Source organism: Gobius niger (assembly GCF_951799975.1).
Source record: "Gobius niger genome assembly, chromosome: 3".
Taxonomy (NCBI): domain Eukaryota; kingdom Metazoa; phylum Chordata; class Actinopteri; order Gobiiformes; family Gobiidae; genus Gobius; species Gobius niger.
Genome location: NC_136854.1, coordinates 29,294,314 through 29,311,226, shown reverse-complemented (window position 1 = coordinate 29,311,226; position 16,913 = coordinate 29,294,314). Strand labels below are relative to the sequence as shown.

Sequence of the window (16,913 nt, the reverse complement as noted above, 5' to 3'; positions counted from 1 at the left end):
TGACCTATATTTCTTTTTTTTTATTTTCTGTTTTCAGTTCACTGTGCACATTTGAAACACAACCTGGAGCATCATTTTACATGTTTGGAGAGTTAGAAACTACATTGCAGGTTCACACACACACACACACATTACCCCACATGTTGTCTTGCACTGGGGGATTACATTACCTAAATAATTGCAGGGCTCAGCAGAGTGAAAAGTTGCCCTTGTAAAAACAGAAGGCAATTGTACGGCACTGAATGTTGTGAAGTTACATAGAAATAACAGCGGAAACAACTCGATCTAACTGAATCAACGCCAGTCCGTGCTGCTCGACTTCTCCCTGCAGCTATTAATTTGTTCCTCACATGTGCAAAGTCTCACAGTTGGTGCATGTTGTGTGCTGACCTACTTTTTGGGGAGGATTGAGGCAGTGCCGCTGAATGGGTCATGGCAGGCAACATAACTCTGAGCTGAACTGCTGCCAAGCGAGCATGTTTCACTTTTTTTTTTTCCCCTCCTCTGTCTGCCTCGCCTCCTGGAAACCTGTTACAAATCTTAGACCCATTAGAGCGACCGGGATAAGCTCCACGCTGTACGCGTTTGGAGAGCTGCGAAATTAAATGAATACCAATTGGAATGTGCCGAGTCGCAAATGGGAAAAAGGCTACAAATATTTAGGCCAGTGGTGCTCACCCGGTGGGATCGTTTTCAGTGGGTCGCGGGCCTTTGCCAGCCAGAATCGCATGCGTTTCAGAACATGTTTGTAGAAGTCTAAACTACAGCTGAAACATGAAGACTGTAAGACACATTAAAAAAAACATTAAAGGAATATTTCAGGATTTTTGACATAGGGCCTCATTTCCGAGTTTGCCAGAGTGTTGTTGATTTCTGGAGATATATATAATTTTATTCATGCCGTCCTTATATTTGAAGAGTTTAGTGGCTAGTGCTAGGCTAGCGCATGTCTATGGTAACTAGTAGCCTGCATTAAAAACCTCTTCAAAATCATGGGGTCGTCCTCCAAACGTTGCCATATCTGATTTGTAGAAAGCTCCTTTGTGAATTCCACGTGTAGTAATGCCGGCCGCAGGTAAACAAACTACTGTAGATCCAGTAACCTAGCAGATCACTCCGCCGCTACATAGCTTACAACCAGGAAGCTGATGCTGCTCAAATATAAGTTCTTGTAAATGCAAAATGGTTATATTAAAACAATTATTCAGTCAACACAGGCCTTTATATCAGTAGACTGGTGTTTTAAGTGATTTGCCTCAGGTGCACTGTGCTTGGGTCAGACTGTTTTTAATGCAGGCTATTAGTTAGCATAGACATGCGCTAGCCTAGCACTAGCAACTCTTCAAATATAAGGACTGCATGAATAAACATAAAAAAAAATATCTCCAGAAGTCAACAACACTCTGGATAACTAGGAAATGAGGCCCTATGTCAAAAATCCCGAAACGTCCCTTTTATAGAATTCGGGAATGTGATGTCATGTCGCTAAGCATCATGGGATTAGCAGCAATTAAAAACTAATTGGCTTGTTGCACAATGTGGCTACGCTAGTTCCTCTGAGCTGAAGTTGTGGGCGCTAGTACTTCCTGTTCGTATTCATTTCCATTAAGATTAGCTTAGACCCGTTCGAATCATCGCATTTCCTACAGATTCTGTGGTGGACGTGAGTTCCTGGTAGACGATCACTTCCTGCAGGTGAACGAGTTACTGTACTGTGTAAATATTTCCGTAGAGGAGACGTCCATCTTTAAAAGGATCTGTGAGTTTGTCTTGAAGCTAAAGGCTAACATTAATTTCATGCATTACACAATAACATGTTAGCCTTTAGCTTCAAGACAAAGGATCAATCCTCTATGATCACAGGCGTCTCTGATCTGAACTCGTTACATCGAGATTTGAACACACAGTGAATGATCATCTACCGGAAACTCACTGCCCACAACCAAATCTATAGAAAATATGATTATTGTTTCAGGAAAAGAATACAGACAGGAAGTACTGGCGCTCACAGCTTCAGGTCAGAGGAACTAGCATAGCCAGACCGTGCAACAAGCCAATTGAGATTTTAAAAGCTAAAATACTGGAGTTATTGTTCACATTAAAACACTTGGACACCACAGTGTGTTAGATGTATTTACCAGCAGCAACTCAGCAGCTAACGGAGTTGTTCCACAGCTTTTTCTCCACTTTTCATACTGTTTTTCACTAATATTAGTTTATGGAAAATGTATGCTAACAGCTGCTAACATGAACGGATCACCATGGTAACTGTGGATTACTCTTTTACAACTCTTTTACACTTTTACATCTTTTACATCTCTTTTACATCTTTTATTAAACTCTTTTACATCTTTTATTAAAGCTATTTGCAGTTTGGTCTTCTCAAGCATTGATAATCAGGCTGACTAACAGTTTATCAACACATTTCAGGCTTCCCTCTAAAGTGCTGTCACGATAGTTACTATATCGACTTATAATTCAGTAATTAACAGATCAATTATACATTTATTGGCTCAATTTTTATCATGCACAAGTTTAAAATGTGCACAATGGACTTCATCTTGATTATAAAAGATATAGTAAACTGCATATCTAATCATAAAACATACATTGCAATTAGATAGTTGTAACTGTCTAATCTTAGGTCGTTACATCAATGGATTTCTTCTTCCCTGACGACACAGGAAGATGACAATGCCAGGATTGTTGGGAACCACAGAGTCCACATCTTGGAGCGTGTGACCTTTTGTTTTTTGGTTAAGCATTGTATTTTATTTTTCTCTTCAAAAGGACAACCTTCTTTTCGGGATCACCCCACCAGTTGCAAAGCTTCAGCTGGTCCTGTATAACTCTTGTACCCCTCGTTGCATCTATTACACAGTGTACTTGGATGTCTGTCAGGTTTTACTGCTCGCCAAGTCAATTAGTTGCAAGTCATTGCGATCACCCAAAGCCTGCACTAAGTAGACTTTTGGCTTCAAGTCAGTGCTCTGTCAAACTTGACCCATATTTGTGTATCTTTTCTGGAGTAGGTCACAACTGTACCATGAAGCTTTTGTCACAAGATCAGATAAAAGCAGTTCCTATCTCTACATTACAGTAGCACTTTTCTTTTGCATGGAAGCATAGTTTACATAGACTTTATCTGGATTGACCCACAAAAAACACTAGATGTGATTTTTGATCATAGACAAATAAAGTAAAGTAAAGTATCATAAAATGTTTTACTACAATTTTAATTGAATGAGCTCTCGTGGGTAAAAACACACAGATCAGTTATTAATTATGGCATATCCCCATTCTAATGAGCTGATCCAAATGAAACTCAATAAACTTTATTATGTAGATGTGATTTATACATGAGACTAAACAAAAATTGCTTTTGACTACTTATCCTCTTAACTCCCACCTGAACCGAGCACATTGTCTCCAGTTTGGCGAAATCGAAAGGCTTCATGGAAAAAAGTGTCAAAATAGTAAAAAAAGCCACAAAAGAGCAATTAAAAGTGACCAAATGGATGGAAAATATGAATAAATGTGACGACAACAACGCAAGGAAAGAGATCAGTTAGATCAGTTTAGCTTTCAAATGAGCCATTACACTGGCCTATAGGCTGTGAACTCTCCAGTCAAGAAGCTTTTAGATCTGGGTAAAACTGTAGCAAATGCACTCGGTTAAGGCGGGGGGGTTAAGAGGTTAAGCTTGAAAATGTTGATGCAAACATTATTTATTTTTATTTTTTAAAGGTGCATAATGCAATGGCCCAGCGGCTGTACATACTTTCCATCACTGTGATCTCTATAACGCTGCAGGATCAATTTTGTAGGTTTTCTGGTGAGAGGGTCCATCAGCAGTGAAAACCTTCCAAACATTTGATTCTGGAGCGCCCTAGAGACCACTGTGATGCAAAGTAAAAGCGCCATACTGACCACTCATACAGTTACATAATGCACCTTTAAGTTTGTCATTTCAGATTCATAATTTGTGCTGTGTTTGTGCTGTAACAGAGGACTGATTTACAGTTTCAAGACGCAACCATCTGTATTTACTGAGGCTTGGGACAGGCACAAAGGTGCGTTGGCAACCTTTCATTGAAGAATCACTTTCACCCCCTTTCAAACAAAAAATTACCCGGCATGTTTAATTTATTCACTTTTTTTGTCAATCAGTAAATGTCACATCTAAATAACACAAAATGGAATGGATGTATCAATCAATCTAAAAGCCCATGCACAATGTACCAGCACATCCCTAGCACCCTGTATTTTTCTAATCTCGTTCGCAGGATTATGTTGTGTCATTTCTTCCCCTTTGGTGCAGGTTTTTTCGGCTGTCTGTGTCATCTGGACGCCATGACGGTTCCTGTGGCGGCTCGTTGTCCAAACTCCTTCTGCAGTGACTCAGAAGTAGGTTGAGATCACACTGTGGTAAACACTTCCTTCGTTTCTTACCCTATGACTGGCTCTCCCTGTGCTGCTGACCTACATGCTGCAGCATCCAGCGTTACATAACCATCCCGGGCTCATCACCGCAGGCTTCACTGGGCCAACGCCTCCTTCTCCCCCCCCCCCCCCTCCCTCTCTCATTTCAGCTCACACACACACACAGCTGGCTTTGCAACACTTCCTGGGCACCCTCATTCGCTTACATTGATGCTCTGTTTCCATTCAATATAAAGACAATGAAGCTATAGTGCAAAAATAGGTCTGGGCTTAAGATCAGATTTCATTTCATAAGGTATACTTTGTCTGCGCATGGATCCAGCGGTCACACCAAGCCAATCCGGGTAGCGAACTGGCCATCACCAGGTGCTCCCCTCCTGCACGAATACCCACTGCTAGTATGTATAATGACCTATATCGAATTTCCTCCAAGTATCAAAACTAACCCACATCTAACCCGGGACCGAACCAGAGATAATGTAACTTGTTGCCAGTCTATGTTTCAGCTCCTAAATCAGGTCCAAACCAGGTTTCGGTCTAAACCGAGGCATAACCTGAACAAGACAGGCCTCTAAAGCTAACTAATCTAATGAAGTTTTTACCTTCATAATCCAATAATGTGGTGCACAAAGTGAAAATGCATCTAAAAATGTAACTTGATGCACGACGATGAGTTGTTTTTCAATCAATGTGTGACTCAACAAGCTTATGTAGAAATGTACAAAGCCTTTGGGGAGTTACTTGGAAAGGATTGATGACCTACTGGGAGCTCCCGCGTTGCATGTCTGGTAAACTATGACTATAACAACAAGAATTAGCAATACCATAGTCTGAGACCATCTGATAACTATATCCAAGTTATGTGTCTTATGGTGCTAATTTCTTTATGTATAACTTCCTTCAATCCAACTATGTCAGCATGCACTACTGACCTAGTCCCTCGGGCGTTTGCTTAAGCCCCCCCCTTTTCTGCTGTAGAGGCATGTGACGTAACCCGCTCACTCAGTCACTCAATAACAACCCCTCTTTCTCTTCATCCTCCCATCTCTCCTCTCTCCCTCCTTCTGTGACCTACTTTTCACTCTCCTGTCCTGTTTTCGCAAGCCTCCGCACAATACAAAGCAGCTTTTACTACTCCAAGATGGACAGGACTGGAAAGGGGGGGGGGGGGGGGGAGAGAGAGAAAGAGAGAGAGAGAGAGAGAGAGAAAGAGAGGATAATAAATGTATAGAGAGGGGAGGGGGAAATGCGCCATACAATGCAATGCGGTTTTCACAAGAATGTCACCTTGTTACAGAAGGGCAGCCTTTGTAAATCCACCAGAAATACAGGCTGAACTGAACCATGTATCTTTCCCACATTGATTATCATTAGGTTGTCTACATAACTTTGAAACATAGTGTCCTATTTCTCATATTTGGGTGTTGCTCTGAAATTGCGACACCTCTGTATGTGATAGTCCACTGCCCTCCCTCTGATACTTATGTAAGCCTCACCAGTGGCGCAGCTCTGCCCAACCACACGTGTTGTTGTTCCCATCGGCCATTGTTCCATGAAGAAGCTGCAGTTTTCTCTTACAGCATCACACTTGCGTAACCAGTTATGGCGTGTTGCTCTGATCTCACTGATCAAAGCGTTTTGTAAGTGTTTGAACTCGGGGATTACGATTGGACAGTCTGCTCTGCGAGGTTCATATAATAGAATTGTGTTTCCTATTACCTCTGGCTGACGGCTGTACAGGACTGAGTAACTTTTTAAACCAATCCCTATAGGGTTAACAATTGAAAGCGTACTTCTGGTTCAAATCACTCTCTGGTGTAACCACCTCAATCAGATCCATCATTTTTTTTGCACCAGATCGTTTTTCATTCTCTGCCATTCATTATTTCTCTATTATATTACTATAATGACCTGTATTTTATAGCAATTAATATAAAATCATATAAAGTAATATTCTTCATCATGTATTCAGTATACTACTAGCTTTATTGTAGTCGTGTTGATGTTGCTACTTCATCTGCATGTGATTTATGAATGTTATATAAAAACAACTTCAGACTCAAGAAATTAATTTAACAACTTTTTTTTATTTTCCCCATTTCCAAAATGAGTTTTTTGAAACCATTTGCATATCCACGTGAAGTATCGCATTACATAATCACTTCTGGACAAGTCTTACTTTTTCATTTTTTTTTTTTCATTTTTTTTTTTCATCTTCATCAAACGTAGCGTAGGTTATACAGTAACACAGAGTACAAATGGTAACTGGGGCATCGGGTAAATACACAGCACGACCAGGAAGAGCATCAAAAATGACACAACATGGTGACAAACACACATAGTAATAGTCAAAAATAATAATCACTTATAATAAAAAATAACAAAATTAATAATAAAATAATATTAAAATAATGACAGCAGTATACAAGAGATAGACAACTTTACATTTATACATGTGGCCAGAGGCAGGCACCAGGAAGTGTACAGACTCAGACTGCAGCTACAGGAGCTAAACTCAGTGCAGGTGAGAGGGGCGTTTTGAGATCAATGTGAGACAAGGGACAAACAATAAGAGGCACCGCATGAAGAGAGCAGCTTTGCTGGTAGTGTCTAAAGAGCTTCTTTCTATCTTTTTTTAGACAGACAACCTTTGTGTCTGATTAATGGAGCTAAACAAGGCTTACCTTGTGCTTGTCAAGTCTCGCAACATCTGTCATCTGCATAGCCTTGACTGATATGAACAACTGGCCTTGACTTTTTAAGCTCCGGAAAACACCCTCGTACACTGTTTTTCAAAGTTGTGTCTCTTCTTTTAGTAAAAAGAAAAAATTGAGGCATTTTTAGACAAAGGGCTGTACAAGGTGTCTCACTAAAAACAAGCGGATCACTTTAGGTCTACAACTGCATTACACAATTTTGTTTTTGTTTTGTTTTTTTGCCATATTTTTCGTAAAATATATAATCATATATGAAAATTCATATGTCACAGTATTATACAATCTAAGTGCTTCAGAAGTGAAGGGGCTTGTGTGCAGATGAGACCAAGAAGGAGCAATGTAACTCGTTGCCAAAAGTGTGTTACTAAACGGATGTATTTCTTTGGTTGAAGGAATGTTCCTATAATGCCACAGTAGATGTGTAAGTGCTGGCTATCGCCTCAAAGGCAGTTAATAGTGAATAATCTGTACATATCCGACTCCAGAGAAGATTTTCTCTTTTGTGTGATCTGAGTTGGGAGGTAGGAAAGACAGGAAAGAAGTGACACAGTGAAGACTGACAGCGTAATCCCAGGTCTGTTTTTGTCAAAGGGCTGAATGAGGGACACATTTGGGCTGCTGTTTGTGAACTACAGTAAAGCAGCTGTGCCTCGTTCAATCCTGTGACAAAACATGACTCAATCACATTGTTTACACCACTGAACACTGGCTACCTTCTGTGTGTCCATAATCACAAACAAATGTCTTTTCAGTCTCGCCTCTTACTGCGTCCACCACGACCTCCGACAAGTCCTTTTTTTAGTCCATCTTTCTTTGCCTCCAGTCGCTCGTTCCCCTGAGGCTTGGCCTCTTCAGGGAATTCTGTGTGGTTCTCCTCTTTGCTGTCCCCTGACATGTGGCTCTGAGGGTTTCCAGGCAGGGCTAGGTATGGGTGCTGGGGCAGAGTTGGTGAGGGTGACATGGGCGCAGGAGTGGATTTTTGAGCCTCATTGTTGGACAGAGCTCTGTATTTGAGGCGCAGTTTATGGGGCAGCGCAGTGCCTTTAACCTCAGCCGGGTTCTCTCCAGGTGAACTGATGACACCTGCAGACTTCTGGTGGTAGTTACTGATGTCAGAAGAGGAGGAGGAGGGCGACTCGTCGTCTGTGGAGCCCTCTTTGTCCGAGCTGCGCGGGTCGCCGTCACTGGACGATGTGTCTTTGCCCGAGGAGTTCTCCTGGAAGTAGCCATCCGTCCTGGGACCACCCTCATATGTGAGCACTGGGGGCTCGTCGAGGGGAGTGAGGTAGCCATTGTGGTGTGGATAGGACTGTTCCTCCTCAGTGTTGTGGATGAGGTCAGGAGCAAAGGGGTTGTGCTGAAGCCCTTTTTCTTGGCCCTGGTAGCTGTAATGGTGTTTCTCGCGCTGCTGTTGACTGCTATAACGCTGCTGCATCTCCTCTGGGTCTGCGTGGCTGTTGGAGTATTCATGCTCAGGGGAGTCCATGGTTTTGGTTCTCTCCAGTTTCTCTGCCACCTCTGTGATTGTTGCTGAGCAATCATTGAACTTAGAGCCTTGTGGCTGTCTGCCTTGCTCCTCATGATGCTCCATGGGGTAGCAGCCGCTGCTGGACCGGTACAGGATCACACTCCTTTGGGCGGAGGGAACAGAGGGGGTAGGGCTGGCCCCCTCCATGTGGCACTGAGAGTAGTCCACTGAACCTTCTGCCAGGACGCTGCTCTGATGAGAGGAGGCAAATACAGTGTTGTAAGTGCCGTTGGGCAGGCCATTGGAAATCCCATTGGGGATGTTCTCCAACCGTGCTAGGTCCATGTTGGAAGGCTCCCTCTTGATGCAGTAGCCCATGGGTTCCGGACTGTCCCGAGATGATCCATCTGACATGTCGGACACAGATCCGCGAGGAGAGTATTTGTGTAGGGAGCTGTGACAGTCCCCGCGGATAGACTGCTCTGTTTCAGAGGAGTCTGAGTTCATCATGACCTGGGATGCACTGGAGTAGCCGCTGCTGGAGAGGTAGGCGTTACTGTTCGGGGTTCCATTTGTGCTACTCCCATTGCAACTGTTGTTGATGGCCGCGGCCCCGTTGGAGATCTGCTGGCTTTTCTCCATGTAGGATGCGGTGCTGATGAGGCCGAAGCGCAGCTTGAGCTGCAGCAGCTCTGTCTTCAGCCGCACATTTTCCTCATTCAGAGCCATCACCCTGTTCTCCAGCACCATGTCATTCATGCGCCGCTTCTCCCTTGAGCGCTTGGCCGCTTCATTATTCTTCCTGCGCTTTTCCCAATATGAGGCATCTTTCTTCTCATCTGAGATGAACTCCCTTTTGCGGCGCGAGCTCAAAGTGGGCTTGTTGGAACCTTTAGAGGGCCGACTGGTGCGTTCTTCTGTGTCTGGGTTTGGGGAGGGGAGATTATCACTGTATGAGTATGAGTCGACCTCCATGGTGTTCTTGTTGCTGGTGGCAGAGAGGTGCAGACTTAGACTCTCCATTGTCTTCTGGTCGGTGCCAGAGAGTGACTCTGGGGGGCAAAGGGGGAGGGGTAAGATGTAAACGATATGGGCTGACTTCTGATTTGACTTTGAGTTTAAACTAAGTCGCAGGATCAGCAAAAACTTCTTGATGAGGTATTTGTGCTCCACGGAAGGAGAGCCTCATTGATTTGTTTGGCCTTTTTTTTGTCACTCAAGTGTCTAAATTTGCCAAGAAGATTAAAAAGAGATGGAACGCCAGAAAAACCTTATACATTGACGTTGTGTTGGACTGAACAAAAGAAAACAAACAAATAAAAAATGGAACAAGAGTCTGTTGGTTCAGAGGAGGCACCAGAGTGCGGAGGTGAGTTTGAGTTTATCAGCTCCTTTCCCAATCTTCAGTGGGGCGATGGCTCCGGTCAGGCGGCTCCCTGCCTCTCTCTCTTTGCACAAAGGATGTAGGTCAGTCAGTCTTCGTCAGCGCTCCCAAAGGACACAGCTTCACTGCCGCTGTATGCTGACCACTAACTGGGTTATGGAGACAAGAGGGATGGGAGAGAGAGGAAGATACGGTTAGATCAACTGTAAGAGACACAGCAGTTTATTGTGGCATTCATTCAGATTTTATTAAGGTCAAATTACAAGCAAACACTCCTATTGATTCATGTAAGAAACCCGTATGTCTAAAATCAATGCTTATCTGTATGGAGCACACAAATCTTTGACATAACCTTTTCCTTGTTGCAGACTGTTTTTCTTGTAACTTGCATTGAGTAATGCTAGACTGTAGCAAAGTCATGGGTGAGGCTCTGACTAAACAGGCTGCATGCTGCTGCAGATATATTGTGTAAGAGACTGTTATCAGTGGATTTTAATGACAAAAGGAGGGCTGATTTCCCAAGATTTTGTACATTCTGTGATTTCCTTTGCTTTTCATGAATATTGAGGAAATTCCCTGTATTTTTGTGCTATGCAATTTGAAGGAAAAAGTATGTCGTATTCTACGTATAATGTTAAGTTAAGTGTGTAAAGAAAATGAATTATCACAATACATATTAAAATACTAACCAGGTAGTTAACTACCATGACCTGTAGAACGTATTGAATCTAGACCATTCTTAACAACTGTACTTTATGGTACATCTCGCTGCCCTACTGTAAGTGCCTTATAGGATTTATCATGTCAGGCTGTCTGTGGAGGAATTGGGGCGTCTCATATTCTCTCAAGCTGCTGAAACATCGCAGCATATCACTGTCCGCACACAGCTCGCCTTCTCGAGCAAACAAAACTGAAGTGTGAGACGGACATTATGTAACTGCACTGACCTCTTGTTTTAACTTTGTTTTCTCAGATGCTCAGCCTGCGCTGCATAACACGGCTGATATGTGTTGGCTATTAACACATAATTGCTCAGAGTCCCTGAGCCCATAAAACATTTATTTTACAAATGTGCGCAGCCAGAGGTTGAATGTAGGTCACCAAGTGTCGGCTGGTTCAGTGTCTCTTTTTGTTTACGAGTTGCATGATACGTTTTCTCTTTCTATTTTTGCTTGTTTGACTATGCAAAGTTTAAATTCTAAACCGAAAGATCCAGCCGACTCCAGACACCTGTAGAACAGGCACTTTAATAACGAAGTTGATATAGTCATTTTGATGCGAAGCTCAACAAAATCATAATTTTCCAGACCATTTGAGGGCAAAAGGTCAGTGGGACAATGACTGAAGGGACTTGTACCTGTTGCATGTCAGTGTTCAGCTAATGTTACAACTTCTGAAGTCATCAAAGAACATATTGTAAGTTTTTTAGGTGGAATATGAAAGATAGTTCTCATGAAAGTTCATAAAGTCTATTGTGCTGAGGCTTTAGGGGGGAAAATACTGCACTAAATTCATCTTGAGCAAAATGTTGACATTTAGAGCAAACTTTCACTCACAAAGTTTCTTAAACTTTCATTTTAAGTCTCATGGATGTCGTCTTAATGTTTTAATGTGTAAAATTCCACTGCGCATACCTAAACAAAAGCGACTGGAAAGAAACGGGCGCGTACGTCGGCACTGTCCCACTGACCTAGAAACGACGCTAAGCGGTAAACACTCCTCCTGCCTTTGACAGTGCGCCATAAAATAGGTCAGTGGGACTGCAAGGGAGGGAGGGCCGCGGAGGGAGAGAGAGCACTGGAGTGCACGCTAAAAATAGAGCGAGAGAAAGAGGTGAACGGGAGGAAGCGCAGCGGACGAGTGACAGCAGAAATTTGTTTTAGGGACAAGAGGAATTTTACAGTCAGTCAGTAGCTACAGGGGAATGAAAACTAAAGCACATGACCAGCTGTTGGAGATTATGGACAGCCTGTTGGTTTTTATACAACATTAATTCCAGTGTGCTCCAAAACCCCCAGCTTTGCAGCGCATAACAAAAAGTGCCTGAAATGGAGAGAAAAAGAGAGCGATAGGGTGACGGCATTGACGTCAGAGCACACACCCATATCTGCAGCCAAACTCCACATAACAACCTGGTCTCTGTGGACTGCAGGGGAGGGGCTGCTGCTGCTCGTAGCGTACGTGCTCTGAATCCGTTGTACCGGGAACGCAGCTTGTGTAACAAATGCGTATTACATAGCAGTGGAAGCTACAGGTTTGTGAACGCAATCGGCTCCTTCACAGAACTCACTGCTCTGAATAAAATATGGCCAATTGTGCAATATAGGGTTGCACTATTTATCAAACATTTTTAATAACATAATTTTGTCAAGTTACAGAAATTAAAGCCATATTTCTATTTTTTAAAATGTCTCAGTGGGTGGTATTGTTGGCTTGATGCATGGACACATCTTTCTTACTCTTCTTTATTTATTTAACTTACAATGTCCATCTCTTTCCTATTGCATTATTATCAGGTGATTCAATACTATCATCAATCCATCTTCTTTGTTTTGTCACAAAGTCTAGCCACAGCGGAATAGACTTCACCAGAATGCCTGTAGCTTTAGGTAAGGCTTTAGTTTTTCCAAACACTTGTCTCTAATGTTTGGGCAGGAATGTTTGCCCTTTGCCCCCTGTGAGGCGACTGAGTGTAACGCAACGGCATCCTCTCCTTCCTCCCCTCCTCCACCTATTGAAGTGATTCTACACCACACACGTGGAGGGGCCCCCGGTAGGTTAGCCGCCTTTAGGAGCCACCATTTTCCCCCCACGACTTAATGTCAAAACACAAGCTGGAATCCAGACATACCAGGTCAGCCTAATAACTGCGTGCACCTATTCAAGGTTCACAGGGCTCACAAATATGACCAGGTCTTACCGGTCATAATCTAGACGTGTTAGATTATGTGTTATGTGTTACTTATATAATCACCACCATGTGCAATTTGCCTTTTTGACTGTTTTTTTTTTTTGGTCCTAGATTTGTTCAGTCTATCTATACTGATAGACTTTGGAGAGAAGGGTGTTCTGATTTTTACATACTATAGTGTAAAAAACTGAAGACACCTCACATTTTCTCCATATGTGAGCGAAGTAGTTTTTCAAAGAGTGAAAATAAGTTGTAGTTGAAGTAGCAGTAGTAGAAGCAGTACTAGGAGGCAAGTCTGTTTGTAGAGCACAATCCATAGACAAAGTAATTCAAAGTGATGTACAGATAAAAAGCAGGATAAGTTAAATATACTTACAATGCAACTAATCATGAATAAAAGTCTTTGAAGTTGTTGTAGCTGTACATAAGTCCAAGTAGTTGGCTGTTACAGCATAGACTAAGCTGTCAAAGTAGTGCAGCGTCTGCCCTGTGTACCTCGTGTGCTCTCACCCACATACAAGTTTGACCTATATTTGAGCGCTGGTCGGGACAGAGCGCTCTGAAATGGGACCAGCTGGCTCTGGCTGGACTAGTTTTAACCAAAACTTTTGTCTGTCTCGCCAGACTGGGGTTTCCACTGATTGCATCACATCCTGGACATGTTGTTTTACTGTGCCATGAGAAATTATACAAGGAAATTATTAGAAAACATCATATGGTTTAACTTCTGCTTTTGTGACTTCATATTTTTTTGTGGAAGGACAGAGCAGGTTAAAAATAGCTCAAATGTCAGGGTATTGATTTTTGTGTATCGAAAAGGCAGATAAAGTACATTTATTTTGCTGTAGAAATAGCTGGCACAATGTGGGGCGAATGATTTGAGGATATGGAGTGAAGGGGAATCAATTACAAAGGGTCCCCGGAGAGGGCTGCTGTTTATGGCTTCTCCCTGCTGCGCGCTGGTTATGTCATAGCCTCTGACTGGCTCAAAGCAACAAGCATCGCTCTATGGTTAACACACCTCACCAAACACTCATCTAGTGAGTCACTCTGCATGGAAACTGGGCATTTTTATAGAGAGAGAGATTTTGGGATCATAATGTGATCACACGACAATATGACATTATTATTACAGCATAAGCAAAGAAGAACACAGAATTATTATATATTAAGACATATTTTGCTTTAAATCCATGAATTGAGAAATAAAAAAGCACTTTAACCATAAGCTATTGTTCCTTGTTGTGCACATGAATGTATTCCACCAATATTAGAACGGATTTCACTAATTTCGGTAATTGTAATATTGATTTTAAGATCAGGTTATAGCGCACATTGTACAGTTACTCACATGCTGAAAATAGTAACATACCACTCAATGTGTGGTCCCCATGGCACCCAAAAGAGAAAAATGAATAAAAATCTCAGTCTCGGTCAGTTTAACTCATTTCGCATTGGTTCAAATTGTCTAAAGCCACGTGTATTGTCTATACAAAGTGCAATACAACCAGACAGCAGCTGCCCCCATTCCCTGGAAAACACCACCATGAGGGAAATTACGCCTTGACATTGGGTGCATAATATGGGATACGCACAACAACCACGTTTTACCGGCTTTTTCATCGGAGCATAAAAGGAACAAATCCGCCCTATACGCACCCGTAGCAAAAACAGTACCCCGTTAGAACAAAGTGTTTCCTTCAGTGTCACCTAAAATAGTAGCAAATGTCTCAAAGTCACGAATGGGTTGCGTATCGGCGATGTGCCGGCAGCCGCCATGTGAACAATGCCCGGCCGGGAGCATCATGTCCTAACCACGATGCGCACTCCACTCGAGCCTACGGACATTTTTTTATACAATAATGAGATAAACTAACCTGAATTTAAGAAAAAGACACCAAATACACCGCTCTGTGAGTCAAAACATACCTTTCCATGTACGGGAGGAGGAGAAACATCCACACGCTTCCACCACGACACAAAAGCAGTCTGGCTCCGCGCGTTTCCTCGTTTGCCTCTCCGCTCTGAGCGCAAACAAAAAAAACCTTCCCCTCAAAAAGCGTCTCCAAAAGTTGTCTTGTCGGCTGGTTGTGGCTGCTGTGGGTTCAGCTGCGGTGTAGTCAGTGGGTAGAGACTGGATGCTGGTTTAGGCTCTTGGCTCGGGATCTGCTCAGCGTGTTGTGCGCGCGACCGGACACTTTGCTCCAGTTTCTGCGGCTCCCTTTCGAGAAATATGTGTTAGTAGGTCAGCGGTTGCATAACAGCTCTTAGCTGCCTAGTCACGTTTTTGTCCTCTATCTCTCTCTCTCCGCGCACTGCTGGGGTGAGGTGTGTCTATGGCCATGTCTTTACATCTCGTAAGCGTAGTTTGACGGGAGTGGTTAAGTTTATAACCGAGATGAATGACTTTACGCACGCCGCGCGCTCCAAGCACCAGCGGCCAGTCCCCTGTTCAGAGGCTTGATGGTCGATCGTCTTTTATTTATCCAATGAGTGATTTAAAATATTGGCCAATAATGAAGCATTGATAGATAAAGCATGTTTTAAGCAGTGCTTAAAGGTGAAAGGGCACAAAGCCTGAACTTTGAGAATTTACACTGTCTATAGAAATACATTTTGATTTGGCTTCCCAATCCTGCATACTAGCCAAAATGTTTAATGATCGCAAAACATACCACTTTAACATGGGGTTTCTGTTATAATTTCAGTGTTCATGATCAACACAATCTTTATGTTTTTTGAGACTATAAGACATAATGTTACTGGCACCTTCCCTTCTACAATATTACCTATGTTTTAAGACATGTTGAACACACTGAACATTGTCAATTGTCAATTTAGCATTAAATCATAACATGTAAATGTGATTTTACGACTCCAAATTGGGTCATACGTTTAACATGTAGCAAGAGGATGAAAAGAAAAGACCAGGGCTAAACCTATTGCTTTTCATTTATAGACTAGTGTTGATATAATGTATGGATTTTATCCATATCAAATGCTGTAACACCAGTGCGATGAAAACCTGTTTTGGCGATGATGCTAGGTTTACTATTAGTATTTGCTCTGTTGTGAAAACCTCTACATTTAGATCTTGAGAATAACGTCTGATTATAATCGCATCTATTCTAAAAGAACTTCATTGGCTGCCAGTGTCCTGTAGGATCAAGTTTAAAAGTCTGGTTCTAGCGTTCAGAGCCTTGCAAGGTCAGGCTCCTTCCTACATCAGTGATCTGATCCAGCCTTACACCCTGCACGGGCTCTGAGGTCTGTGGATCAGACTCTGCTGAAGGTTCCACGCACTCATTTTCCGACTAGAGGTGACCGATCCTTCCAGGCTGTAGTTGCTCCTAGGCTTTGGAATGATCTTACCCCCTTTTTGCGCGCAATTGACTCTGTTGACACTTTCAAAAGCAAACTTAAGACTTTGTGTTGTCTTGGCTTTTTATAATGTGTGTAATTTTTGATTTTTGAACTGTGTTGTGAAGCACTTTGTGGCTTTTTGTCTGTGAAAGGTAGGTGCTATATAAATAAAGCTTACTTACAGTACTTACTTACTTACTTACTTACATCTGCCCTTGTTATAACTTATCTACAGTGACTGTATTTCTGTGCATTAGTCTGAAACCTGTATAGCCTCAGTGACAGTGACATCATCGTAGCTGCAGGCACTTCCGGAAAAGTGCTCAAGATGCACTCACACTTCATCTCATAAAAATACTCTAATTCATAAACAGTCTTTACAAGAACTGCACAATGACTTGCAATTAAACCGAGGTTACAGTTTTAATGGTTGAGCAAATCGCAAAGGCTGCAGTTACTAAGCCAATAGCTATATGTCCTCTGTAATGTACAAAATAGTCTGTTCCTTTTTTGGTATTTATTATGTATAAAGCCCAGTAGTTATTTAGTTTATTGTCCTCACACATACAACACATATACAACATATAATCTCACATGCATACTAGTGTTGTATTAGTTTAGCAGCTC

At 42.4% G+C, this 16,913-nt stretch overlaps 2 protein-coding genes across 3 annotated transcripts in view; one reads left to right on the top strand and one right to left on the bottom strand.

Moving 5' to 3' along the window:
* Positions 1-4,349: 4,349 nt before the first annotated feature.
* cUnh22orf23 (chromosome Un C22orf23 homolog) overlaps positions 4,350-16,913 on the top strand; it is a 33,159-nt gene continuing 20,595 nt past the window's right edge. The window contains exon 1 of the mRNA XM_079552808.1: positions 4,350-4,407. Within this exon, the coding sequence (XP_079408934.1) occupies positions 4,354-4,407 (54 nt within the window). The 5' untranslated portion in view covers positions 4,350-4,353. The remainder of the gene's footprint in view (positions 4,408-16,913) is intronic.
* Positions 6,623-15,198, bottom strand: nfil3-5 (nuclear factor, interleukin 3 regulated, member 5). Of its 2 annotated transcripts, none has more exons than XM_079552959.1 (2): positions 14,853-15,198; positions 6,623-10,161 (listed from the first exon to the last, which is right to left on the bottom strand). In XM_079552959.1, the coding sequence occupies exon 2, from the start codon at positions 9,649-9,651 to the stop codon at positions 7,909-7,911; it is 1,743 nt and encodes a 580-aa protein (XP_079409085.1). In that variant the 5' UTR covers positions 9,652-10,161; positions 14,853-15,198; the 3' UTR covers positions 6,623-7,908. The 2 variants fall into 2 exon arrangements, with proteins under 2 accessions (XP_079409085.1, XP_079409086.1); XM_079552960.1 differs by lacking the exon at positions 14,853-15,198 and adding an exon at positions 13,300-13,580.

What these genes read in the sequence shown, in the direction of transcription:
- nfil3-5 (XM_079552959.1), bottom strand. Translation starts at nt 9,651, where the DNA reads ATGGAGAGTCTAAGTCTGCACCTCTCTGCCACCAGCAACAAGAACACC.